We start from the raw sequence: 27,211 nt of genomic DNA on the forward strand, positions 1-27,211 counted from the left end.
ATGTGCAGTCCCACCTGGATGATGCCAGAACGCTCACCACACATCAGCTATCAGTGGGGGGGAGGGATAGAGTAATGAAGCCAATTCATAGATGGGGATTATTAGGAGGCCATGATTGATAAAGGCCAATGGGAAATTTGGCCAGGACGCCAGGGTTACACCCCTACTCTTTTTGAGAAACAGCCTGGAATTTTTAATGACCACGGAGAGTCAGGACCTCCGTTTTACGTCTCATCCGAAGTACGGCGCCTTTTTAGGGTATACTGTATGCCGTATATATAATGAGGAACCGTCTATTTATTGTCCAATTCAGGAAAGGCACACAGATACAGATCAGTGGTAGTCACCGGTGTGGCGAGCAGACGCAGTGGGTTTCTAGGCTTCGCGCCCCAGCAGGTGGAGCTGCGGCTGGTTTCGCTGGTCCCGCCCCGGCGCCGCTCCTCCAATAAGGACCAGCAGCCTCACGCGCACGGCGAGGCATACAGGCCGAAAGAGAAGAGGGAGACACCGGGAGAGAAGTAATTACACCGGCACCGGGGGGGATGAGACTCAGTGGTGTGCAGGACTGTTTCATTAAAAATACGAGGAACCCCGGCGGAGTAAGACGGAGATTCGGAGCTGAGCCGCTTGTTGTTTAGCGCTGCGGATCCGCACCTGCAGACTTACCTCGGCAGGTAAGTACCTCTCGTCTCCTTTCGGACAGGAGCCTGGTTACCGCAGTTTCGTGAACAATGGCTCTGTTTTCTTCTTGGAAGCAGCGATTAATTAGTTCGCATGCAATTCAGCTATGAATGCGATAACAGGCTTGGTGCGGTGGAAGCAGACAGGCGAATTAAGTCTTCTGCGCCGTGGCAGCTGTGCGAATATGAATTATAATTCGGTGTTCGCTGTCGAGCTGTAGGGGACGTTTTGTAGATCCCCTATTGTAGAACGCAGCCTTCTTCCCCTTCCTCCTCCGCAGGCTGCTACCAAAGACTTAGACACACTGGTTATTGATCGGTCAATCGATAGCAAGTGAGCGCCTCATTAATATGGTGGATGATGTGGTTTAGCTGACGGTTCTGCACTTGATGTACGATCAGCGCTCATTTAAGAGGGTGCTGTAGCTATGCAAACTGCGGTTTAAGCGGCGATGCTATCTTTGCAGAGCGCTTTACCCGTGACCTGCTACAAGAGCTGAGCACAGATAAACATGCAAATAACTACAGCGGAGCTCCATTTTCTCTGTCGCAGCTGCCGGAGCGGGGATTCCTTCAGCCACCGAGACTGTGCCTGCGGTGCGAGGAAGGGAGGCAGGGCGCACGCTATAGGAGCGCTCCACTGCTGACGGCCAGCAGCCCTGCTTCGTCCCTGTGTCCCGCTCTGAGGCAGGAGGCAGGCTCCTGCTCGTGTGTGCGGCTGTATGACTGGGGAGGCCCGGCGTGTGCGGGGACATCATCTCCAGGCACACCTGGAGGGGAGGAGGGGGTCGCTGTCACACTAAAACACGTACACGAAGCCACTCGGAGAGACAGCACCGCTGCATGGAGGTTTCTTCTGTTTTTCTGAAGGAGAATGCTGCGACCTTTTAAAAAGACTTGGGGAATGTACAGGACACAGCCTACCAAGGATTTGCTGCGCTCGCTGTCTGTGTGCATCAATTCAGTAGATCGGTTTAAAGTCACTGGCGTGGAAGTCGTGCTGCTTTTTCCTGTGTAACAGACGGAGCGGGAGAGAATTGTGACCCTGGGTTAATATTCGGGTGTCTTGACTGCTCTCTCCTGGGAGTACATTATTCGTTAGGGAAACGCTGGTGTCGTGCGGTGAAGTAAAGGGAGATGTAAACGCTGCTGAAAGGATTTTAAAGATAAGTGTTTGCTGTGGGATTAACAACATGGACCGGGCCGAGCCGGACCAGGAGTCCAGTGATCCCTCAGTCATTGGGGCGGCCGGGCCAAACCGGCTCCGACCCTCTTCGTACCGGGCTCTTAGAAGCGCCGTATCCAGCCTGGCCCGCATCGATGACTTCTACTGTGAGAAGATCGGCTCCGGCTTCTTCTCGGACGTGTTCAAGGTAAGACCGGTCTTTCTGACAGCTTTAGCCTGAGTGCGTCCTGTCCGGGTATGGACGTACTTGTACCTGTTCACCTGTCTCGTTTAAACCTCAGCCCACTCGCTTCTTCCAATCCTCACTGTCGGCCTGCTTATCTTTCAGTTTGCTGGAGAACCTTGGCGATGAGTTCAGACGTTTGAATTGAGACCTTTGTGTACAGTTGTTACCCTTTATGAAATGTGTGTGATCCCTCGCCAGTGAGTTGACAGGCGGTTCACCTCAGTTCTTTGCGATGAATCTTGCTCTGGGTTCTGCAAGTGGGGATGTGTTATTTGTGCCAATACAGCAGATTTGACCTCGTGGCGAGCTTTAACGCAAAGAAGCCAGCTGGGCTGATCAGCAGCGAGCGCCGAGCTCGGAGCCGCTGTCCCGTGACCTCGGTAAGGCGCTCACCTTGACGGAAATTATCGCGTGGCGCCAGGGCTGAACAGACGGCGGAGCACTGTGGGAGAAACTTTCTATCTAGTATACCTATGTACTGTATATGACAGCCGTTTGAGCCATTTGTAGGATTTTACAAGTTGCAGACTGTTTTCACAAACTATGGATTTAGCAGAATTCAGTGAAGTCCATTTTTACATAACTCGCTGCTACAGAAGACAGCACCAGGTAGACACATTGGCCAGTGGGAGTCCAAATCATTGTCTTTTTTTCTGGCATAAAAGACCCCAGTTCCCTGCCTCATCAGTTTGCCTTGCTCGGGACCCTCCAGCTAATGAAAGCTGAAACAGATACAGCTGCGCGTCTCTAACTGAATTTAAAAGGGGTTTGTTGGTTTGGGAACAGGCCCCACAGCTTCAGCAGACTGAGAATCTGCTGGGTATGGGATGGCCCTGCTGGAGGTGAGCCCTGGCCTTCTCCACTGAGCGGGGAGTAGTGAGCTTTGCTGGTGCATCACAGCTCCCTGCCAGCTCCTGTCTTCCCACAAGGCAGACCCACAGTCAATTACAGTTTGGGTGGTGTAATTATCACCACAATTAAGCAAATCTGCTTAGATGCTGCCATGATATTAGGTCACCTCCTTTGCTGTGATTATCTGCTATCATTCATATTGCAGACAAATTACAGCTCTGTTTCCTATGCTCATTTTTTTTCAGAATTTAATTTGATAACTACATGTGATCCATGTCCTATCAAAGTGTTTGTGGAGAATGACAATTACAGCAGCATTGTTAGTGTGGCATTTGGAGCTGACTGTACAAACAACAAAGGACAAACTCTGCATAATCATAGCCTAGCACTCCTGATTACTTACACTTGAGTTCAGGGTAATGCAAAGCAGTAATTATGAATGCTAGTAAGGTCTCACCTGACCCAGCTTAATTGTCGTTCTGTGCTGCGTTTTCAAGTGAGTTGATCTTGTGCCATCCGTCTTTGTATTTTCCAGCACTGTGTATACAGTCAGGAGTCACTTATGTGCTCCTGGATGCTGAACAGTTACAGACCCTGAAGTCCCCCCCTATCTCACAAAGCATGTGGCAGTGCCAGCTGCACTGTTGCCCAAACCCCAGGGTGCCCAGAGTATCTGTATCTGTTATAAACTCATTCCGACGGAGGGCTTGAGCTGTTAAATTAGGATGGTGGGCATTTGTACTCCATCTGAGCAAATACGTTGTGCTGTTTGTCTGTAACTGTCTCCATGATCAGTGCTTGCTGGGTGTCTTAGAATGCATGTTCAAATGTATAGCTCTGTGTGCACATTGGAAGGGTTGTGCGCAGTGTCAGCGGGCTAGTAGCTTTAATATCAGTCTCGGGTCTGCCGAGTGTTCTGGCATGGCTGGTGTCAGTACTGAAAGGAATGTGTTGGAACTCGTTTGTTGTAAAATGAGACCGAGATAAGTTGGCAAATTAAAGACAGAAGCTTTCTCAGCAACCGTAAACAAGAATGTGAAACACTCAGCTCCAACTATTCAAGGATATCTTTCCTTATTCTTGAGAACAGGGTAACTATTTGTATTGTATGTGCTAAGACATGGGCCATGCTGTGTGTTACATAAAATACACATCATAGCACTGAATTTATCATAAATAATTTTAGTTTGCAATGATGAACTGGCTCTGCGTGTCCTGTTAGTGTATGTTGGACATACACCATGGTGCTCAAGTTCTATCTGCTAGATTTTTCAGTACCAGTGAAGGTAAGGAGATACAATGTAAAGACAAATCTGTAGAGAGGCTATTTATTTTGACAAGGGTTTTGAGAGTTCCTATCTGCAGTGGAGCACACAGCAGCCATCGTGTCCATTACTGTGGTCAGTCTCCTGGCCTGGAAGTCAGGAGGACAAGGTACCACTCTGAGGGCTCTGCGGTGCTCAGTTGAGCCCAGTGTTGAGTAAGATCTCTGCTCACTGGTGCTGAGCACAGGGCTGGTCTGCTCTTGTTAGTGAGATTCACGTGGAGACTTGTATTTTGTCTGTCCGCTTGCAATTCTGCTAGTGAATTTGCTAATTTAATTTCCTAATAACATTTCCTAATAACCGTTGTAGAGCTGGATTAGTACCCACTTATGTCATTATGTTCTACTTGCTGAAATAAACCTGCAATACCCATTGTAGTCAACCTTACTAATTCCCTTTAAAATCTCTCTGGATTTGGGAACCACTGGTTCCTGTGCAGGGATATGACTCTAGCAAACTGTTTCCCAGCTCGCAGTAAGATCTCTAGGAGCCCTGCCTCCTTTTCCTGTGCTGGTGGTGAGCTCTGTGTCAGACACACTGGTGCTCAGGCGTACTGTGGAAGCTCACTGGTGACGTGAGCTTCCTCCTGTGCTACTGTTCTCCTAAGCTCAGCTAGCATGAAGGGTAATTCAGTCTTGAGCTATAGTTCTATACGAAATGGCAGGAATCTGTTTATTTGCGAGGGCGAGACGTGCAGATTTGTGGTGGCGGTGGGGGTGGTTAGGGCTCTGGGCTTGTAACAGTGCGTCTGTTGGTTCAAGTCTGCACTACAGCCACGTCTGCTGCACCCCTGAGCAAGGTGATAACTTAATACCATAGAAACCGGGCTGAGCTCTGGCTCTGGACTAGACTATGTGTGAAGGAGCAGCAGTGCGAAAAGCTGACCCACTGTGTTGCTTCCTGAGACTGGGCAGTTCAGCAGGAAGTGAGTTCCCCTCCCCCCTCGCACAGGAAGTGGAGCAGTCCACTGTGTTCTGAGTGCGACCTTGAGCCCGAAGCAGATCGCTGAGGAGGACTGCTGGGAAGGTGATATCTGGACTGCCTGCTCCGAGCTGTTAACACTGGTGCTGGGCGCGCTGGCTGTGTCTCACAAACACAGCCTGCGTCTGCATTCTCTAGAGACGTCGAGCTGGGCCATGAAGTCCTCCTCTGACAGAGGAACTGCTTTTGTAGGAGGGGCAGGCACAACAGCCACACCTGGGTCTGTCATACTGTGCATCCAACCGAAGATGAGACTGCGAATTGCATTATTAAGCATCTGCAGGTTCCAAGAAGCGAACTGTTAAATCTGTAGGAAACTAATAAATACGGTCCTGTTCAGGCTTCCGTCATTGCTTCTTTGGCAACTCAGATGACGTCAGAAGCCAAACAGTTTGTCACCAGCTTGCTCTGGGTTGGCGTCTGTCTGGGAGTCTCACTGAGGCCTGCCCGAGCTTGTCTTGCCTGTTGTACTTAACAGCGATGGGTTTTGCAGATAAGATAACACTTATGCTCTTAGTCCTCTTCACTGGGCTGAGATGCAGAGACTCTTGCCCTCTGAGGCCACACCAGGGTCTGGCTGTGCTGAGTCTCCTCTGAAAGAGTGGCGTGTCATATAAGCTGTGCTCACAGTTTCTTGGAAAAATGAATATCCATACCCTATAGAACTCAGTATGTGAGCATTTGTGAATGGGGGGGGGGGGAGTGTAGCTCTTTATTGTAATGAACCAGCCCAGTCTTCAGTACACCTGTACGATAGTTGTCGGACAGATCCAGCCTTAATTACGGTAACAGATAGCAGGCTTCCGCAAGAACATACGACAGGTTGCAAACCCATCCAGCTCGTTGGGTTGTTTGCTAACATGCATTGTTTTTATTTGTGCTAAAATTAATAAAAACAGGTGCCCCTGTAATGTGAACCTGCAGGTAGGAACTAATGTTCTCCCCTGGGGGCACATTTATTTGAGAGCAGTGCAGATAGATATCACAACTGATGGCAGCTGTGGCTGAAAATTCGGGCCTCCCTGCCTGCCCATCTGCTGGTGGAGGTTTGTGTGAGCTGTGGCGATGCTGCACTCTGATTGCTGTCTGGATCCTGGAGTCTGGCTCTGCTGTCCGGTCGATCGTGGGGCCTGGCTGGACTGTTGCTCCCTGCTGGATGATGGGAATGTCGAAGACGTGAACAGCCTGGTGCAGTCCTGTCTCACAGACCAGCAGTTCTTTTTGTCAGAGCTCTGCTTGACCCGGTCTAGCAAGACACTGGCTTCAGGGGGATAGTCAAGCAGCTCCTCTCTGTCCTGGAGATGCAGCAGCACCAGGTCAAATTGAGTACCTGGCCTGGATGCTGACCTGGCGCCATGCTCTCTCTGCATTATTGTGATTCCAAAACTAAAAGCACTGGAATGGTGGGTGAGTCTTTTCCTCGTGTTGTCAGAGACGAGAGGTGGATCATATTGACAGCATTATGAAAACAAAAGCTCCTGGGGTTGTCAACATTAATATATGGGACCCAGTTCTTAATGATAACCACCCTTCTACTTCTTTGTATTGAGTCTGCTTGTGAAATCGTGAGCATCTGTTTTTTCCCCAGTGTAAAACAAAATCTTGTACAGACAGATTGAACAAGATTATTAGTTAATTCTGTCTCGCGTCGCTCTTAATGTTGTGGTCTTTCTAATTCCCACGGTTAAAACATACTGCTATTTAGAGCAAAATGTGGTGGGCCCCATCCAGGCACTGTTCCAGCACAGTTTAGTCAGCTAGAAAAGTATTTGTTTCTATAGAAATTGCCAGTCTGTGAGCTCTGAGGACAGACAGCAGGTCCCTCAGTGGCCAGATCCGTGATGCATGCTGTGCTGTGAGCAGGGTGGACAGGCAGACAGCAGGTCCATGATGCAGGCTGTGCTGTGAGCGGTGTGGACAGGCAGACAGCAGGTCCCTCAGTGGACTGATCTGTGATGCAGGCTATGCTGTGAGCAGTGTGGACAGGCAGACAGCAGGTCCCTCAGTGGACAGATCTGTGATGCAGGCTGTGCTGTGAGCAGTGTGGACAGACAGACAGCAGGTCCCTCAGTGGACGGCTCTGTGATACAGGCTGTGCTGTGAGCAGTGTGGACAGACAGACAGCAGGTCCCTCAGTGGATGGCTCTGTGATACAGGCTGTGCTGCTAGCAGTGTGGACAGACAGACAGACAGCAGGTCCCTCAGTGGACTGATCTGTGATGCAGGCTATGCTGTGAGCAGTGTGGACAGGCAGACAGCAGGTCCCTCAGTGGACAGATCTGTGATGCAGACAGCAGGTCCCTCAGTTAAACAGCACTGCGATGCAGTCTAGGCCAGGCAGTTCTGCGTGCTGTCAGCCTGCTCATTGGCCTTTGGCTCGTACCCTGCACGGTCCCACAGGGTCCTGGAGAAGGTAAGAAGAAGTGATGGAAAGAGACGGCTGCTGGAGGTGGTGCAGTGAGCCGGGGGCGGTGCTGTGTGGCTGGCCTGGGTGTTGATGAGGGTGGGTTAGTCTCTGTAGTGTGTGGGTTAGGACACGGCATACTGTAGCTGGTTCGGGATGGAACAGAGCAACAATGCTGGGCGAGTCCTGACTTGAATATTAGGCTTAAAGCAAAACTTTTTGTTGTGTTTTCTTCTTCCATTCAACTCAAGTTAAGGCTTGCCGTCAGTAATGCAGAGAGCGGTGCTGGATCTGACAGGACCTTATACAAGCTTTTCGAGCTTGGGTTGTAAATGCTGCACTCCCACCTCATCCAAGCACAGGACAGGAGAGGAGGAGAAACAGGCTTCTGTCCCAGAGCCTTTCTGCTGCAGTGCTATAGCCCATCAGACTTGGGGTCAGCTAGAGGGCCTGGGTCTGTCCAGAGTGCTGGGCTGGTCAGCGAGCAGGCCTTGTCCCTGGGCTCTGAGAGCAGTGGTCCAGGAGGACTGGAGCGGGACAGCAGCCTGTAGTAGGAGTTAATTTCACTAAACATGGGAGGAAATAATTGCTACTGTAAACGGGCCTCTTTTGCTCATGCAATTAATAATAATAATTGCTTTCACTTATATAGCTCTTTTTCTGGACACTCCACTCAAAGCGCTTTACAGGTAATGGGGACTCCCCTCCACCACCACCAATGTGCAGCATCCACCTGGATGATGTGACGGCAGCCATAGTGCACCAGAATGCTCACCACAGATCAGCTATCAGTGGGGAGGAGAGCAGAGTAAAGAAGCCAATTCATAGAGGGAGATTATTAGGAGGCCGTGATTGGTAAGGGCCAATGGGAAATTTGGCCAGGACGCCGGGGTTACACCATTACTCTTTTCGAGAAACACCCTGGGATTTTTAATGACCACAGAGAGTCAGGACCTCGGTTTTACGTCTCATCCGAAGGACGGCACCTGTTTACAGTATAGTGTCCCCGTCACTATACTGAGGCATTAGGACCCACATAGACCGCAGGGTGCGCGCCCCCTGCTGGCCCCCCTAACACCTCTTCCAGCAGCAACCTAGGTTTTTCCCAGGAGGTCTCCCATCTAGGTACTGACCAGGCTCACACCTGCTTAGCCTCAGTGGGTTGCCAGTTGTGAGTTGCAGAGTGATATGGCTGCAGTTGGTTATAATACTGCAAAATCACCAGCTATATCTGTACCTTTATAGGAGATCATTCTGCAGTGCACTGGGAGAAGGCGGAGCTGTGATGGCTCCAGGTACAGGGCAGCTCAGGTATGCGGCTATCATCCTGTCACTGTTTGCTTGTGATACAGCTGGGTGATAGCTGGACAAAGAACTGGTGGAAAGTCCAGCTCAGCCTGAGGCTGGATGGGAAGGACTATGTTTTTGCTCCAGCTAGACTCCTGATACAGTGCTGGAAGAAGGGTGACATTCTAGCCTTCGTAAGCTCGTAAAAACCAAATGACCTCCTCTTGTCTATAACCTGCCAGCCTTTCCCTGCTCCCTCCCTGGACAGCCCGTACGGGGGCGGGGGGTGGCACTGAGCTCTGTTTCTGTTGGCAGTTATAGGGGAGAAACCGGGCCATTAATCAGTTGACAGCAAGCTAGTTCCCCATTGATAAGCTTTATTTTCCTTCTCGGCACTGATAAGGCCAGGCTGTTTTCCGTGTGCCAGTGTGAGTCTCTGCCTGGTGCCTGCTCAGTGTAGGAAACTCGGCTGCTGTTCGGCCTTCGCTTTTCATGAGCCAGCTACCCGGCTCATTCCAGGACTCAAGAGCACTCAGGTTCTTTGTAAATATACCTCTGGGCAAACTTGAGTGAGGATTTTACGTTTTTAAACAAATGTTGGCCCCAGCTGTTTCAGTCTAAGGGCTTTTGTATATACTGTATATATGCTACTCTCTTGCCACTTGCAAATGAGCATGCTGCTTGAAAAAGCGTTTGTTACTCTGAGTGTTTGCCAGAGGCGTCGTGACTCAGTGGGAATTTGACGAACCATCACAGGCTGGAACTATAACTGGTGGTTAGTTTGGGTCTTGCTTTGATTTAATCTGGGTCTTGTCAGACCAAACTGGAGGTCATGAGTGAAGCTCGTTAGGAGAAGAGTTTTGATCCCTGATGGACTGTGACCCTGGTTTCCTCATCTGCTATTGCAGTGCTTCACCAGGCTTTTAAAACAACTTCTTTTCCCGTTTTAAAATCCACTTTACCTTCCTCCACAGTGATGTGAGCAGTTGATCACCTTTCTGTAGGCTGTCTGCGGGATTGACGAATGTGTGTGGGTGCAGCAGAGCCCAGTCCCTGCGCTGCAGAAATACAGCTCGGTCTGTACGGTAGAGTAGCAGCAGTCCCTAGTGCAGAACTGTCTGATCCATGCCAGCTTTCAGAACTTCTGAAAAGCTACAGATGAAAAGAGGCCCTGCAGCCCCTCTTGCTAGTTTAGTCATTAAATAGCGAAGTGAAGGTGCCCAGAGTTTGGACTTCAATCACCTGTGTGGGAAGCCTGTTCCAGACACTCACAACGCCTTGTGTAAAGACAAGCTTCCTACTGTACATCTTTCATGAGCTCCTCTTTAGCTTCAGTTTGAGACACCATGTCCTTTTTTCACTTCCCAGTGTGAAGCAGTTCCCTTGGTTGACCCTGTCTTTACCCCTTGGGCTCTTCTGTTATTTATGTAAATACCTCTTCTCAATCGCCTCTGTCTAGATCGTGGAGATTTACCTCCTTTTACCCATCTCTATATGACTGTGCCCAGGCTGGCTGTAGTAGCCTTTCTGTGGTGTAGTGACCGAAACTGAAACCCAATTAACTGAGGTCTTACTAGCGTGCTGTAAAGCCAGAGTATAACTTCCCTGGACTGAAGGACTGTGCTTTATGGAATGGGGATGTAGTCTCACAGCACTGCTCATGTCAGTGCCGAGAGACAGAAAGTGCAGCCAAGATGTTTGGCCTCTCAAAACTACAGTATTCTTTCTTTTGGGTCCTTTGGGGCGGTTCAGTGGCTGGAAGGTTGCCGGTTCGTATCCCGCAGCCGGCAGAGGAATCCTATTCCGTTGGGCCCCTGAGCAAGGCCCTTAACCCCAGCTGCTCCAGGGGTGCTGTATAAATGGCTGACCCTGCGCTCTGACCCCAAGCTTCTCTCCCTGTCTGTGTGTCTCAGGGAGAGCAAGTTGGGGTATGTGAAAAGACAAATTCCTAATACAAGAAATTGAATATGGCCAGAAAAGTGAACTTATCTCATCTAGATGTTTTTAATTGGCTTTGCATTGTTTCCGTTCTACTTTCAATATTTTTTAAAGGAACGGTGCTTCTGCACTTGAAGGAGGTTTTGTAACTCTGGCGGTATGGTCTGGCCAGCGGGATAAGTGTTTCTCTCCTGCAGTCCTGATGGTTGGAATTGGGCTGGTAGTCACTGAAGAGTGTGATGTAGTGCCATCTCACCTGGATGCTCCTTACAGGCTAGTGATGAGGATCGTTACAGGATGTTGGCCAGCCTTTTCCTGGATCCCAGGTCTCCCATCCCTTGAGTGTGACACGGAGTGTGTGAAGGGCTGAGGATCAGCCGAGCTGAACCGCCCCGGTACCTACCCGAGACTGAGTGGCACAGGTCAGGACTTACCACTGCGTTCCCTGAATTGGTGGTGCATGACGGTCACCCCATCTTCCAGGAAACAGTGCTGCTGAGTCGCTCGCATTCTCTTGATTGTTAATTCTGGACTGAACGGAGAATTGGTTTCATTTTGGATTGAAGACCCCGACTCGAACTGTCTCAAGTGCCTGTACTACTCCAGCATACCAGCGGCACATGGGCTGAGCAGTGTTCTTTCTTTCTGTCCTGTGCTCTATCTGATGCAGCGCGGTGCTCAAAATGTTAACCCCACCCCTTGGCCCCCTTCACACCAAGCCAGTACTGGATGGGTTCTGGAGCTGGAGTTTCATGGGTCAAATTAGCCAGTGGAACACTCACTCAGAGCTGGTCCACAGGGTCTAGATCACAAGGGGAAAGGGGATGTGAGCTTCAGGCCAGTGGGCCTGGTGGAGACCTGTAATTGAGACAGACCCTTTGTGGGGTGTGCACACAGACAAGGGGGATACAGATTGATGGGATGAAATGATGCAATGGCAGGTGTGCTCTGTAGGCATGTGGTCTGTGAGGTCAGAGGCTCAGTGGCCTGAATACTGCTGTAATGCAGATCAGGGGAATGGTGGGAAAGCCAGAAAGCCTATTAGTGCAGAGAGCCTGGCTTTGGAGGAGAGAAGCTAAAAATACACATTACCCTAGGACACTAAGCACGCACACGTACAGTCATACACACACTGAGTTGCCTGTGTGCACAATGAAGGATGTTGCTGAACAAACACAGAGGTGACTGTTTGTCCTGCTCCAATAAACAGTTTCCAGGCTCTCACTGAAGAAATGTTTATTCTCCCAGGTTAGGGGAAGCTACAGTATTTGTAAGTTCAAGATGATTGAGATATGACATTCCTGAGTGAGTCTGAAGTATCAATCAGACTGTTTCCAGTCTGAAAGTGAAACCCAAGGAAATTAAGTTCTAGCATCACTCCTTGTAATGAGGGGAGTTAGGGTCATTGGAGTATAGCTGTGTTTAAACAGAAGACTTAAGTACAAGAGAACAGCATTCAGTTGGACAGAAATGCAAAGTGAAGCTGTGTGGGACAGTCTAATAACTGTAAATAAACAGACTGCAATGATAGTCATTCTCTCTTTAACAGAGCTGTATGTGCAAACACATCCAGAAGCATGAGAAACCTCACCTCTCACATGGGTCCTGTCATATTCACTCAATCTGACTTCAGTAACTGGTGCACAAGTCCAGTGGTAAATTATTGGAAATTCTTTTTCTATTCTATTTTAATTTACCTTGTGAAACAATTAGTTAACTGTATAATTTTGGCACTGTTCTTGTATATATGAGTTAGTTAAAACCTTAATACTTTGTGTCACAAAATTCAAAAACCAGTATGCTCTCTTACAATGCAGGACAGACATTCTAAATCATTGAGATCATTTTTTTTTTACTTCACATGATGAGGTAACACAAACACCCATGTCATGCTTATTTACTTTGTGGTGTAGCAGTTCCTCTTATGGGCTTAGTCGCTTTGAAAAAACAGCTAAAGATAAAAATATAGCTTAATAATCTCCAAGTAAATCTCTCATGTATTCTTGTGCCATGCATGCACCTTTTTCTACAAAGTGCTTTAGTGTATTTCCAAATTCCAACATTCAGACATTAAGAACACTATAGCATTGGAAAATGTAATAATATGGTGTTCATTTTGTAGCGTATTGAGTTTTTTAAAATGCATTAGACAAAAAAGTAGGTTTTCATTACTTTATTAAGCTGGATTGGTACATGGGTTCACTGGTAGAAGTGCTTAAGGAGACCTGCCCTTGACAGCCCCTTATTACTTATGCTGATAATGTTCCATTGTCCTCTGTATTGCATACTGGGTTTCCATATAGTCAGAATGTATGGTCTGTATTTCCCCTTATCTCCTGTGTTGAATGAAAACTCTACTGCTGATTTTCCTGGCCTGGCTGCCTAGTGAACACCTGCTCCACAGTGGTGTGTAGAGATCGGTATTGCCACTGCTACTGATGAGAGTTGGGCCTCGAGGGGTAGCCCGCTCACTGCATTAATGAGCAGGGAGTCGTCTGTCACCAGGACATAGTTCCTCGTTACAGTGCAGTGTATTAAGCCTGAGACACTCCTACTCCCACACCCTGGCTGGTAGCAGGACAAGGGTGGAGAGGAGATCTCCAGGTGGGACTGACTTCGAGAAACAGCCATGCAGTCCCAGGCAAAAAGGGAAAAAAATTTAGCAAGCTATAGGAAGAAAAAAGTTTTCCAGTAAGGCTGAAACCATTTCTTGGTGTGATTCACAGATTCACCTCACTAGTAGTCAGTGCATTGGCACCTGATGGGATCTTCCATGTGGCTGACTTGGCTTTTACTGTACGAGAATTCATCTGGTGATTCCTCACCTGACTTAGTGGAATAATAAAATCTGGGCTGGTTGTGGTCGTCCTTGTGTGCAAAGTGCTGGCTGGTGGTTAGACTTCTGCTCCATGGCTGCTGTTCAAGAGTGCACATGCCTGCCTGCCTAGCTGCTGCAACTGCTTGCCCTTGTTAGCAAGGAATTGTCTGCAGGGATTTTGTAACAATTTCAAAAGTGCATAGAAGAGTACAGTAATGATCAAATTACTCAGCCAGGTTGTTGAAGCCGACACCAGAAGTAAACAAGATGTCCTCTGGTGAGCTTCTAGAAGAGGATTTGAAGAACTTGTGATAAAAATGACTTGGTAATCTCTCTCCTTCGCACTTTAATAGTTTAAGTTGAAGTACAGTAAAACATTAAAAAAGTGTAAAATACTCATGTGCAAGCGTGGGGCCCTGTTGCCGTCTCTCATTTCCGTTGTCATCTTCAGAAAGGGAACAAAGATCTGATCTAAGCGTTATTTCTCTGTCAGTATTTCATCACCAAACCAATACTTCAGTATCTGTTCTTGCTTCATATCTGACCGCACTCCGCTGATATGAATGCAGAATATGAATGCAGTCCAATTCCTGACTTGTGGCGCTCTGCTAGAGTTGACGCATCACAGAATGGATGGGAGTGCATGTTCCCGCTCTGTTCCTCTGCATCTTTCCAGGGCTGAGCATGAACGACTTGGTTACCCCACTACCGGTGCGCTGGGGTGCAGACTAGCCTGTACTAGCCTGGTGACTGGGCTTGTGCAGCCGAGGGAACTTGGTCACTAGCTGTGCCCTGTTGGCACTGGTTACCGCAAGACCTAGTGTCGGAGCTGGTACTGTTGTTCAGAAAGGCAGTTAAGGTATCTTGTGGGTTCATGCTGACTGAAATCATTTGAGACCTTATTAACTCCATTGCTGCACTGCTTTGAACTCTTGTCACCCTGCACTGTGGATTCGGGTGGTGTTGCGTGTGATTAGTTATTGTTTTGGGCAGCTATTCTAAATGCTGTGCGGAATTTTATGTTACTGTTTGTCGCTTGGGTCTTGCAAGTCAAGTTGCCATTTTCAGTTATTCATGGTTCATTGATGCTGCTGTGTTTGTCCTGCTAGTTCGCCTAACACGAAGCTTGAGCCTGACCTGTCCTCCAGGTCATTTCCTAAACCAAGCTCAGCTCAATAGACAAACTCAGCAGTGAAGAGGAAGGTGGGGAAGCTCTTCATGTTCAGTCACACAAGCAGACTTGACCTTTGGAGACGTCACAGACACACTGGTTTTATTCCTGCCTCTCAGTGTTGTAGGGAGAGAACAGTGAAAGCATAGCTCTTTATCTGTTAATTCCGTTATTAAATTGCCAGGATCACTTGAGAAATGTCTCAACAGTATGTTATGGTAAGCACTACAGTCATTACTGTTTATGTATTGCTCTGAACTGTATTGAAGACAAAATGCCACAGTCTTTGTGTTTCTGTTCCAGCCAACATGCATGTACCAACATGCATGTACCACCATGCTGGGACCAAGTATGTACAGGAATGGCACAGCGAGGTCTGGGTGTGGAATGCTGTAACAGGACCGTACAGTTCTGTGTGCTCTGTTATTGGCAGCAGCAGTGGGATCCCCTTGTGTACTCAGTGATGCTTACAGTCTACAACCAGAGCACTCAGTAGTTCTGTTAAACATGGTGGTTCAAAGCACTGGCACAGCTGCGGTGATGTTACAGTAATACTTTGTTTGACTGGTTGTTATAGCACTTCGTTAATCTGTCAATGGCCGTTCCTTTCAAGAGTGTTTCAGGCAGTCGTGTTCAGTTATAACCGCACCACTGTAAGGAGTGATGATATGCCTGCACACACATTGTACTTGAGGAAGTCTTCCTAAATTTCATCTGGTGTGTGTGAAAGCACTGTCTTTCCGTCATTTACATTCTTTAGACATACAAACTGGTGAACAGGGCTCAGTTTCCCAAGGGACTGTGTTGTTCATGTATCACATCAGAGGTGTGGAAACTCCAGTGCAAAAGGTCAGATGGTAAGAGTCTGAGCCCTACTGGTGGACTCTGTTATGACTCCAGCCCTAGGACACTAAGCCTTTACTGACAAATAATATTTTTGCATGTTTAATTCCATAAAAACCCCACAGCAGAATTTCTAGAGCTGATGTGACAAAAGAGCCAAGAAAACAACAACAGTCCTGGAATCAAATTCCTGGTTTCCCTGCAAGTCCTTGCTTGACTCCGGGGGCTCGGTTCCTACCTGTTCTCTCTCTTTGCAGTGGCATCCTGACTCACACCAAAGGTTTGTTTACTGTTCCCCACAACTCCACTGGTTAAATCACGTTTATTGAAGTGGGGAAAATCCCCGTTGTGCTGATTGGAAGGAGTGTTGAATGATTTTCGAAAAATGATCGGAGCTGGGCCTGTGTGGAGGGAGGGAGGGAGGAGAGGGAATGGGAGAAAGAAAACGACCTGGTGAGAGAGCCAGCAGCTATATCACCCTGCAACTCACAGCTGGCACACTATACTGTAAAAAGGGACTTTCCTTCAGATGAGATGTAAAACCGAGGTCCTGACTCTCTGTGGTCATTACAAATCCACAGTGTTTCTCAAAGAGTAGTGGTGTAACCCTGGCGTCCTGGCCAAATTTCCCCTTGGCCTTTACCAGTCATTGCCTCCTATTAATCCCCAACTTTGAATTGGCTTCATCCCTCTGTTCTTCTTCCCACTGGTGTGTAGTGAGTGTACTGGCACACTGTGGCTGCTGTCGCATCATCCAGGTGGGGCTGCACATTGGTGGTGGTGGAGCAGAGTCCCCATTACCTGTAAAGTGCTTTGAGTGCAGTGTCCAGTGTAAGGAATTTCTTAATTGTTTACCCAATTTCTTCTTTTCCCTGGTTGAGCAGCTGATTCGTGTCTGAAGGGACCAATGCATAAGCATAGTGGGTTGAGTGGAGAGGGGTGGGTTCACACATCCCCGTGAGTGTGTTGGAGGAGGATACAGGGCTACCTCACTGGGTGCAGGAAGAGGACTGATATTGCACAGGGGTGGGTGATATGTTGCACTGGCTCTGATGAGGACAGGACTGGCCAGGTCAAAGCAGTTTCTTTGGTGCATGCACAGGAATGAGTGCAGTGTTCTTACTGGGCCAGGATCTGCCTCATCTCTGTTGTCGCTACACCCTAGGATCTGGGGGTCTCTGCTCTGGCAGGGTGTGGGTGTTTCTGGTGTGGTTAGCGAGAGGGACTCGTGGATGATGTGTGGCTGCAAGGATCAGAGAGGTGCGGCTCAGGTTCTTCTTGCCAAAAATGTGAGGGCCTGACTGTGTCGGAGCATGCCTAGCTTTTCCAGGGTAGGAGAGGGTGTGGGCACTCGTCAGTCTGTTTGTTTGTGTGGAGTGATGTCCATTAAAGTTCTACAGTATATCAATTCAAATGCACAGTTTTCCTGGGCTAATGACAGGCAGGGAGTTGTGGGACTGCATGCTCAGACTATTAAATTTTCTGAGAGGCTACAGTCCAGCTTGCCTTTGGGTAGCAGACGGGAAACTGTTGTTGGAACTGCATGACACAAATGTTTCCTTGCAATGTGGTTACACAGAAGTTTTATACAAAACTGTGGTACTTAAGAAAGCATCTCAATTTCTCTCGTTTGGTGATCATCATCTCCTGGAATAGAACAAGGAAATGCTTTGTGGAAGCAAAATGTTTCTGGATTTATTGCTTTGATATAAGGGAGTTTGACTACTGTAGCTCTGGTCACTTTAAAGAGGTGTGGGGTTGTCTGTGATCTGGAAGAGAGGACTGGTGTGATCTGCTGGTTGAAGGTTTAGTGAGCAGCAGCTGGAGCAGGTCCTACATTCTGCTGTGTGTGTAAATACACAGCCTTTATCTAGACCCAGAAACGTGTCCACAATTGCAGTCCAATTTTCCTGCTCCCCTGTTGTGTGAAGCACTAACATCTCGGTACTCTGGCTTCTTAGTTGCTCTCGGGTACCTGACTAGGAGTGAAGTGACTTTCCAGCAGCTCTTGACGTAGCTGGGAGAACAGTAGCTGTAGCAGAAGCAGGAAGTAAAGGACAGTTAGGAGCTCAGTGATACTACAGCCTGCTTCCTGTAAGATCCCAGGGAAGGATGTTTCTTTCTGCACCCTGAAAGCTCTATGTTGGAAGAAAGGGTGACACTGGACGATGCAGTATGCTTCGTCTTGGCCACTTCATGACAACGGTGAAGTTTGACTTTGTCCCTCCATGGCAGCATCTGCGTTCCTCAGTCAGACCTTTGCTTAAATGTATTGTTGATGCCAGCAGGACCAGATCCAGGACAAGCAGGAAGGCTAAATGATCCCAAATGTTCCTTTGTACTTCCCTAGAAAATGTGCTTGAGAGAGGGCTTTGATTTATTTACTTCTGTGCTGAATTTGTTCTGCTGTCTGAAGAGTCCTGGGGTGGTTGTATTGGATATTTAAGACTGGCAGCAGTACGTGCTTGTAATTAGGGAGACCAAACTAAGCACTCTAATGGGATGTAAAGTGTAATCCCTCAAGGTCCAGACAGACATAGTTCTGTATCTCAAACTGTATATGCTCATGGTACCAGGAAGTCTGCTGCAAGCCCATGAGGGCAGTACTGGCTGTACAGTAGTACAGGATTTATGAGGGTAGGTCGTGTGTATCTTTTGTAGAATTTCTTAGCTGATTGAGATCATTGCTGGTCAGCAGGACATTGGCATGCTTTGCTTGCAGCCGAAGATAATCAGGACTAGAGCATCTGGATTCAGCAGTGTGGGATTTAATGAGGCTGGATGCCAGAGTGGTAGATATTGTATACGAAGCATGAAGGAACAGACAGTTCTTGATATTGGGTAATCTCAACCCCCATCTTTGCATTTCATTTCAGTTTAAGTTGGAATCGTGCAAACCCAATTTGTTATAGCTCCCTTTGCAGCTGTTTGCCACAGAGCACTTGACAGAATCATGTAACACTTAACAACGATGTATGGCAGTGATAACAAATTGACGAGACGGGCTTGCTGCAAAGCGATGTGCAGAATTGTTTCTTTTTTCCTCAACACTGACAAGCTCCAGCTCCGCGACCGCATTAATAAGGAGAGGATACAGCTGTGGCCAGTGCGGATGGTCTTTCCAGACCACCACGCCTTGACGTGAGGGGCGCGTGGCCAGGCGGGAGGCGGCAGTGCAGTCACGTTATGCTTGTTCTCTCCCTGCAGGTCAGGCACAGGATCACCGGCCAGGTGATGGTGCTGAAGATGAACAAGCTGGCCAGCAACAGAGCCAACATGCTGAGGGAGGTGCAGCTGATGAACCGGTTGTGCCACCCCAACATCTTGAGGTCAGCTGCACCTGCTCGGCCCGAGATGACCATCTCTGAAGGGCTCATAATTGAGATATGATTTAAGCGCCACCTCATTAGCACAGTGTTTTCAGTCCTGCTGTTGGTTACTGACCTGGCACCTCCTGAGGTCATTTCAGCTATTAACTGCCTTAAAGTCTGATTGACAATGAAAATAATCTGTGTGTTTCCTGTAAAATCTCTGTCCCCACTGGAACATTTTAAAATATATCAGTTTGATGGTTAACTGCCTAATGTTAATCTGAATCATTTTTTCACTGTATGGCTCCTCTTGGGACTGTAGTCTCAGTTTTGTGCTTTTCAAGTGTCAAAAATCGCCTCTCTGTCAATCTGTGAGTTTTCAGAAAGGCTCCAGAAATGAACAGAGTTCCCGTGGAAAAAAGACTGTTGCTCTTAAATGCCTACATGGCCTCAATTACTTTGTGATGGTTTTCCTTCTTTACAAATAACTTTATAAAGATCAGTTTTTATAATTGAGAGTTACCAGCTTCGTTAGTTACAGTTGAGTGTATTTCAATTCTGAAACCTGTGCGTGCACAGGGGAGGATAAGGGAGCGTGCCTATAGTTCTGACCACCCACCTATGAACGCTTCTCAGATAGAAGCAGCTGATTTCCGCTCCAACCGGAAGAGAGAGACATGCCCCTCTGTCCATAACACTGGCCACTGCATTGCTGAGAGAGCTCACTCCGTCCTCGGTGGCGCTCAGTACTGGGAATCCCAGTCACAGTTCGCATGACCCAGGCTCATAGCCACAAACGTAGAGCTCATTCTGCACTCGGTGTGCAAATGTTTTGGTTCAGCCTTATTAGTTCTTTAAACAAATCCAATTAACTACGAGAATTAACTTGGCGAGAACAGTTGTATGTTGTCTTGCCTTGACTCGGCCATACACTGGTGCTTTCTCGCTGGCACCAAGTTTTTTTGACACTTGGCCCCCACCTCCCGGGCCTTCCCTGACACACTGGCATACTGGCATGGCAGCTCTGGACACTGACTAGCAAAGGCAGCTGCTGACTGCAAACATGGTTTGGAACTGTGCCCTTCAGCACGCTAATGTTCTTCTCTCTTCCTCTTGACCCCTGTCTGTGTCTGCAGGTTCCTGGGGGTGTGTGTTCACGAGGGCCAGCTCCACGCTCTCACTGAGGTACTGTCCTTGGGGCTGCAGCCTCTCTCCCTTGGGCACGTCTGCTCTGCACGGCAGTAAAACGGGGCTCTTCGAAAAAAGACTTTTTATATGGTCAGACAGCACTACACATGACAGTTCACTTGCTTGTTTGTAGTGTAGATTACTTGCACTTCGTGCTAGTTACAGATTACGTGGTGGACATAAATGTTTTCATTACTACATAATTTATTTAAAAAGAGAATTTCAGAACCTTTGCCAGTTATTACACATAGATTGGCAATGGTACTCAGTGTAGCACCAGACTGTGGACTTGTAACTGGGAGGCTGTGGGATCTAAATGGGAGTTCTGGGTGGAACACTGCTGTCATGCCCTTGAGCAAGGTGCTTCACTCGGATTGCTGTAATAACATCCCCAGCTATGTAAAATAAAACACTGTATGATGATACTCTTGAGCCTTTCATTGAATCCATAATAGTAATAGTAAATGTTTTAGAAGGTGCAGTTCATGCTTTTTATGTTACAGTAACTGACCAGTACTCTTCTGTAGCTTTCCAAGAATGTAACCTGATTGGATTTGAAATGAGACTGAAGGGGACAATAGCTCTGTCCTGACTCAGGGCTCTGCTGCAGTGTTCAGTTCTGAGTAGCTTAGGCAGCTGGTCTCTCAGAACAGCCGGAGGCTCTGCTGCCTCATGAAAGATTCAGTAGGCAGGTGTATCATTTTTCATTCAGCAAAGCAAAGAGCATCCTTTGTCACCTTTGACCCGGACACTGTGTGACTGAGTGGCCTAGGCACTGTCACTGTCTCCTTGTCGCTAATTGTGTCACTGTGGCAGTGTTTCACTGCAACCCTACCCTGGTGTCTTACTAATACCAGGTCTCTACCAGGTCTCTAGTGTTACTTCAGTGGGAAAAAGAGTAACATACTGTTCCTGCTCGGATTATTGCAGCACAAACAAGAGAGACATGGTGTTCCTGCTCTGATAATCGTGGTTTATTCTTATCTCTCGGGGCCCTCAGAAGAGAGTTACATAAACCCACTCTTCACTATTCCAGTTAAAAGTTGAGAGAGAATGTGACAGTGTCTGTCACTCTGTTCCTGCCAGTGTTTTTCAAGTTAACGGTTTGTGTTTCTGCAGAGTAATCGTGGTTGGTTTTCAGCTCTGTTCTCCAGAAAACTGTACAAGTGGAATTGCTGAGGACAGTCAAGAGATTGCTGGTTGTTCCAGGCACTGGTGGTGATTCTTTGGATTAAAGGGACAAGTGCAGAAAAAAAGCAGTTCATCCTGTTGAATTAATGAAGTTAAGGTTTTTTTCAGGCTTTACTTGGTTGATTAATAATTAGCAGTTTATAAAGCTTTTCAAGCATTCATTGAGGATACCCCCTTTTAAGATTTTACTGACTTAAATGGTGTTTATTGCCCTTTATTAGCATCTTTGTTGTGTGTGACTCTGTACTAGTGTGATTTGTTGTGGATTTTTGTGAAACCAGGGCTCCTCTGGGTTACAGTGGCTCCTGCTGTGCTGTAGCCCTGTTCTTTTGCAGTCAAGGTCATATTGCCTGGGGCAGTGAACAGTTAATTACCCACAGAGGTGCTCAGGTGGTCTAAGAAAAGTGAGACCAGCCCTTGGGGTTCAGACTGAGGGACAGAGTCATGCCCCTGTGGTCTCCCTTTTGCTGAGCCTTCATTTTTCACTGCAGTGTATCACTGTAAGGTTATTGTTCCTGCCACTCATGTTGTTGCAGTACATTAATGGCGGGAACCTGGAGCAGCTGCTGGACAGCGATGTGTACCTGTCATGGACGGTGAGGATGGGGCTATCTCTAGACATCGCGCGGGGACTGCAGTACCTGCACAGCAAGGGCATCTTCCACAGGGACCTCACCTCCAAGGTACAGCCTACAGGCACTGCATGATGCACTGTGCACGTATACAGTGCAAAGAAAACATTCACTGCCAAGGCACACTGTCTATACATACAGTACCTCACAGACACATCATGCACTCTGTATAGAGCCATGTATCAATAATGCATCTGGTCACTTTGTGTATACTGTACTGTACGTACTCGACACGGCTATGAGCACAGGAAAGGTTACAGTAAAGAGGAGGTCATTCAGGCCACCTAGCCTGTTTGTTAGTGCTTAAGTAGTCCAGGGATCTCATCCAGCTGTTTCTTGAAGGAAACCAGGGTGTCAGCTTCATATACAGTGTATAAACACTTTTTTTTACAGTGTATATACAGACAGAGAGGAACCTCCCTCTGTGTATATAAGCACTTCAGACTATTCTTCTGTAGACATGCACAAGTCTAGGTGAGGACAATGACATATCTGAAGAAAATAATGTCTAATGTTTGATGGGTACATCTTCACTGCCATTCTTTTGTTTCACTCGTGCACGTAAAAATTTTGTCCACTTTTACTGAAATATGAGGCTTTGGAAACTAGTCATTCTCAATGAAGCCCAATGCAGGTGAAGGCTGGTGTTCGCCAGCCCTGTTGTACTGTACATCTGCTCTGTCCACAGAGATACTCCTTCATTCACCCACAGTGGAACTCCTCTAATGAACCAGATGTGAATATCTCAGGAGCCTCTTCATTTTGTTTCCAGTCTTCTCCTCTCTCGATGTCCTCCTGCTCTTTTTTTCTCTCTCTGCCATGTCTCACTCCTCCTCCTCTCTCTGTCCCTGCAGAACTGTCTAGTGCGCTGTGAGAATGGGCTCTTCACTGCTGTGGTGGGAGACTTCGGGTTGGCAGAGAAAATCCCTGACTACAGGTCAGTCTCCTCCCATCTTAAATAGCAACAGCAAATCGGCGTTCAAATTACAAGTTTTGTTGGGTTTGCGTCTCTTGACTGTGGAATACTGCTCCACTACTGTCCTCTTGGATTGTCTTGTAGCTCTGTTGGCTTATGCCTCTCTCTCTACGTCCCACACATTCTCCTCTCTCCAGGCTGTCTGCAGACTGTGAGTACTTTATCCGTTCTGGTGGTTTGTCATCGGCCAATACTGCATAAAGTGTTGCCTCCATGCAGGATATGGTGCCATTTACGCTTCTTTACCAAGATGCCAGTGGTCCAGATGTTGTCTTTGTCTTCCCTCCAAGGCTGGTGGCTGAGCTCTTTGAGAGCTTGCCGGCCGATGGCGCTGTTTCAGGGAGAGGTCTGGGCTTCGAAGTGCTGTGTGGCGGCGGGATACAGGGTGGCTGCTGTTCAGTTGGGACAGAGAGCATTGATGAGAAGAAGCCCAGGGCGAGGTCTTGACTCGACTCCTGGATTGGTGGTGGAGGTGTTTGCAGGATTTTTGGGAAGCCTTTGCTTTCCTTTGTATTGTAGTCAGGTACATAATTTACATTCAGGTGGGTAGCTGTGTCAGCATGCTACACTGTGAACACCTCTCACACCTCTCTACCTCTCACACCTGAAGAAGGCTCCACAGCCGAAATGTTGTGTTTTCTTTCTTATTTTTTTCAGCATGGAATAAACCTATTACTTGTTCCTTTAAATAATTTACAACTGACTTGGTCAAATGACATTGTCACTAATTCTCCATCTGATTTCTCTTGGTGGCTTTGTGTTCTGTAAGTGTCTTCTGTGGCATACAAATGCTATCAAAAGAATTAGTTCCAGGGTAAGCTCCTTGCTGCACTGATTTTGGACTCCTTTAAGTAAAGCCTGCTAGGATGTTAGCAAAAATCAATATGTGTGTCTGTGCTTTGCTCGTTTTTGTGCTCTGCCAGTTCGCCAGCTCCCACTCCATGTGCCTGTTACTTTCTGCGTCTGTCACATCACACACTGCACTGCTGGCCTTGCCTGTGTCCGGAAACAGCTAGCAAGTTACTTAGTCATTCAGCCATTCTGAGACCCAATGGGTTCCGTCTTAGAATCTTAGAGTTAAATGTTTCTAACGTGTCCGGAACAGGCTGATTGATCTGTAATTCCTCTTGGCGCTGCAGCCCAGTGCTACTCTGTGCTCTTGTCTTTCGGTGTGTATACCCTTGCACTTCTCTTCTGTGAGGAGGGGAGCGAGTCTGTTCAGGTCGCAGGCTGGGTGCAGGTTTGATGTGTAACGTCTCTGCTGGACGCAGTGTTGATCAGGGGGAAGTTGGGGGTGTGTGGGGTGGGGGGGCGGGGCACAGACTGGGGAGGGCCAGCTGAGTGTTTGGATACATATCCAAATATGGAGAAACTATTCCACACTGCATGCACACTTTGTCTGCTCAGTGCTGTTTTCATCTGCGTTTCCCAGAAAGGGTATTCTTGGCCAGAGCTGGCTTTTCCATGCAGCTCAGTCTCTCTGATGACCCCTCCTCACTCTCGCGCTCTTTATCACCAACAGTAGTTGTGGTTTGATAACGGAAATAAATGCACAGAAACAGGATCTTACCCCACCACCACCATCACCCTTCTCTCTCTGTCTCTCTTCCTCTCTCTCCCTCTATCACGCCGACAGCGTTTGTCTCGGCTGCCCAGTGTGCTCTTTTTCCTCTTTTACTGCTGTGTAAATCGGTCAGTGTGCCTGGGCTGGTGGATGTGATGGATGGCAGGTGTCAGCGACAGCGTATGACCTTTGCGCGGTGACTCTGTCTCCGAGCCATCTCCCTCAGAATGGAGACTCAGAGCCTGACGACAGGTTCATCAGGAACTCTGTTAATTTACAGAGACCTGTCAGATAATTTGGAGCTTATCTCCAAATCTTTTGAATAGTGTAGTTTTTCCACATCCCGTGGTATCAGGTCTCCATCTGAACATCTGCATCAGGCCATGCACATGCAGATATAGCTGTACAAGTACTCTTCTGTATGACTCTGCTCCCTTCCAGTACTTGGTCGTGTGCTGTATTGTCTTCCTTCAACATTTATATCGGAGGCCAAAGCAGTAAAACTGTTGTGGGCAAGAAATGCAGAATAACTGTGAAGAACTGTTTCCAAAGAATGTTTGAAGAAAGTAGACGAAACCACATGTTGTAGATTACTGTGACCCTTAAACTGTCTTCATATCATGAATTTAGTGTCCTCATCTGCTGTGTGTTTAAATGCTAATGGAAAAAATTAAGTGTTCTGTTTCTTGTCAGAAATGCTTTTATTTCACACTGTTGGCCAGGGTAGGTATAAATCGACGACTCTGGCCACGGTATAAAGTCAGTGACGTAAGAGTTCTCTGGCAATGTAACCTCTGCAAAAAGTGGTCCACTGACAAATATAACATCTCAATCTTGGTAACCTTTTCATATTTGAGTTAAAGTAATTGCATAAGTGCTCTTTTCTGGTCTGTGCATTTATACATGTGGCAACATCAGGATAAATTATCCCCAGCACCTTATCCTGCCCTGGAAAAGGCCAGAATGAGCCAGCAGGGTGTTGAAGCTTGTATAAAATCTTCTTGTCGGGTGTCATTATGCTTTCTGAACCATGCCTCGAAAGTTGCATTTATAAATGTGAAGAGGTGAAAAAACACAAGGTTCTGGTGAAAGAGGAGGCTGTATCTCAATCGTCGGCCACCAAGAGGACGATCTATCCTCTTCTCGAACCATTTATTAAACAATCATTCCATTGTGCAGCTAAATCATCTCAGTCATTTAACTACTGCAGTTTATGTGCACAAAGATGTGATCTATGGCTGTTGACACTTAATCGTATGTTTATTCACTAGTCACAGATTATGCATCAATGGATTTAGCTGATAGTTGGGAATATGTATAACATGTCAACAGAATAGTTTTTTGCTTTGAAGAGATATAAAAATTATTGAAATGAGGAAAGTGTCATAACAAGCTACAGCGTGCTGTTTCGAACTGTATAAAACAAAAACTAACAGGCATTTCCAAAGAGCGTGTAAATGTCACAGCTTGATGAAAGAGTCCAGGTGATGTATTTTGCTGTTAAATCTAATCAATGACAGTTGGTTGGCCCGTTCCATCATGGATTAAGGTTGCTATGTGAAAACTTGCCTGTACAAAGCAACACTTCTCTCTGCATCTACAGAATTGGAATCAACTGACAAATATTGTTTAGCTTCATGTTAAGCTAGAAAATCATTTTTGAGCTTCATTTGTAAAATCCTCCAAACACATTCCTTCTGCAGTGTTTGTTAATTGGATTTCTATTCATCCCAAACGTCTGGAGTCGTTTAATGGTAAGTGATCTTCATTCATGCTGCTCCCTTGTTTTGGGTCAAATATCCTGGCTGATTTGAGAAATCTGTGAGCTTGACAAAACAAAACATGTTTTCTTTAATTGATCCATGATGAAAATGAGCCAACAGTTTTTCAGCAACTTCGCTAAAGGCTTTAACACAATTAAATGTCAGTTGCATGTCTGTACTCTGCCATTCGGGTATGTTTTTTAATTTTACAACAGAGTTGTGTTGCACAAGGCATGTGTAGAGCACAGCCTTTCTGTTCCATTTAATCTCCAAATTTGCTTTCCTGCTTGGGCAATGTTAAAGTTTTTTTAAGGGTTGCAATTGGATTAACATTAAAAAACTTGTCTGCTGTGGACAAACTGTTGTCCTATCTATTACCTGCAGGCATTACATGTTGGGTGTACTGTTATTGTTGCAGAATGTCATTGTATGCCTTGATCATACAATGAGAAGTCATTCTTAGAGTGCAGAGAAGCTGTTAGAACCGGTCACGAATATCTCATTGTCCTTGTAAAAAAAATCTTAGAGATCTGTAGGCTTGAAAGCTGCTACTAATATACTTAAGACTGTTTGATCAGTTCTTGTAAGCTGGCTGTTTGTGGTAAACACTCCCTCCCTGGTTGCCCTGTTGTAGGAATTGCTGCTTTGTTAATTCATGTTTTTTGAGAAACGCTACACATCTTGGGATGGTGGGCTTTTCCACCTGTACTGCAGCTGTAGTACAATTGTAGTGCATCCAAAGACCCCTGTCTGCTTTGGTAAATTACAGCCTCCCAGCATTCCAAACTCTTTCCCTCAGTGTCTTTACAGAGGACTCCCTCCAGTGTCACACACAGCCTTTCGTTTTTTGTGCATTTGTGATTTGGAATGTTTGT

At 47.1% G+C, this 27,211-nt stretch overlaps 1 protein-coding gene across 1 annotated transcript in view; it reads left to right on the forward strand.

Annotated features, from left to right (window-relative positions):
• The first annotated feature begins 471 nt into the window (after positions 1 to 471).
• Positions 472 to 27,211, forward strand: part of tesk1b (testis associated actin remodelling kinase 1b) — a 33,760-nt gene continuing 7,020 nt past the window's right edge. Inside the window, exons 1-6 of the mRNA XM_088909338.1 lie at positions 472 to 674; positions 1,234 to 2,053; positions 18,919 to 19,040; positions 20,159 to 20,207; positions 21,938 to 22,084; positions 22,888 to 22,970. Of these exons, the coding sequence (XP_088765464.1) occupies positions 1,874 to 2,053; positions 18,919 to 19,040; positions 20,159 to 20,207; positions 21,938 to 22,084; positions 22,888 to 22,970 (581 nt within the window). The 5' untranslated portion in view covers positions 472 to 674; positions 1,234 to 1,873. The remainder of the gene's footprint in view (positions 675 to 1,233; positions 2,054 to 18,918; positions 19,041 to 20,158; positions 20,208 to 21,937; positions 22,085 to 22,887; positions 22,971 to 27,211) is intronic.

This window comes from Atractosteus spatula, chromosome 1, assembly GCF_055471065.1.
Source record: "Atractosteus spatula isolate fAtrSpa1 chromosome 1, fAtrSpa1.hap1, whole genome shotgun sequence".
Lineage (NCBI taxonomy): Eukaryota > Metazoa > Chordata > Actinopteri > Semionotiformes > Lepisosteidae > Atractosteus > Atractosteus spatula.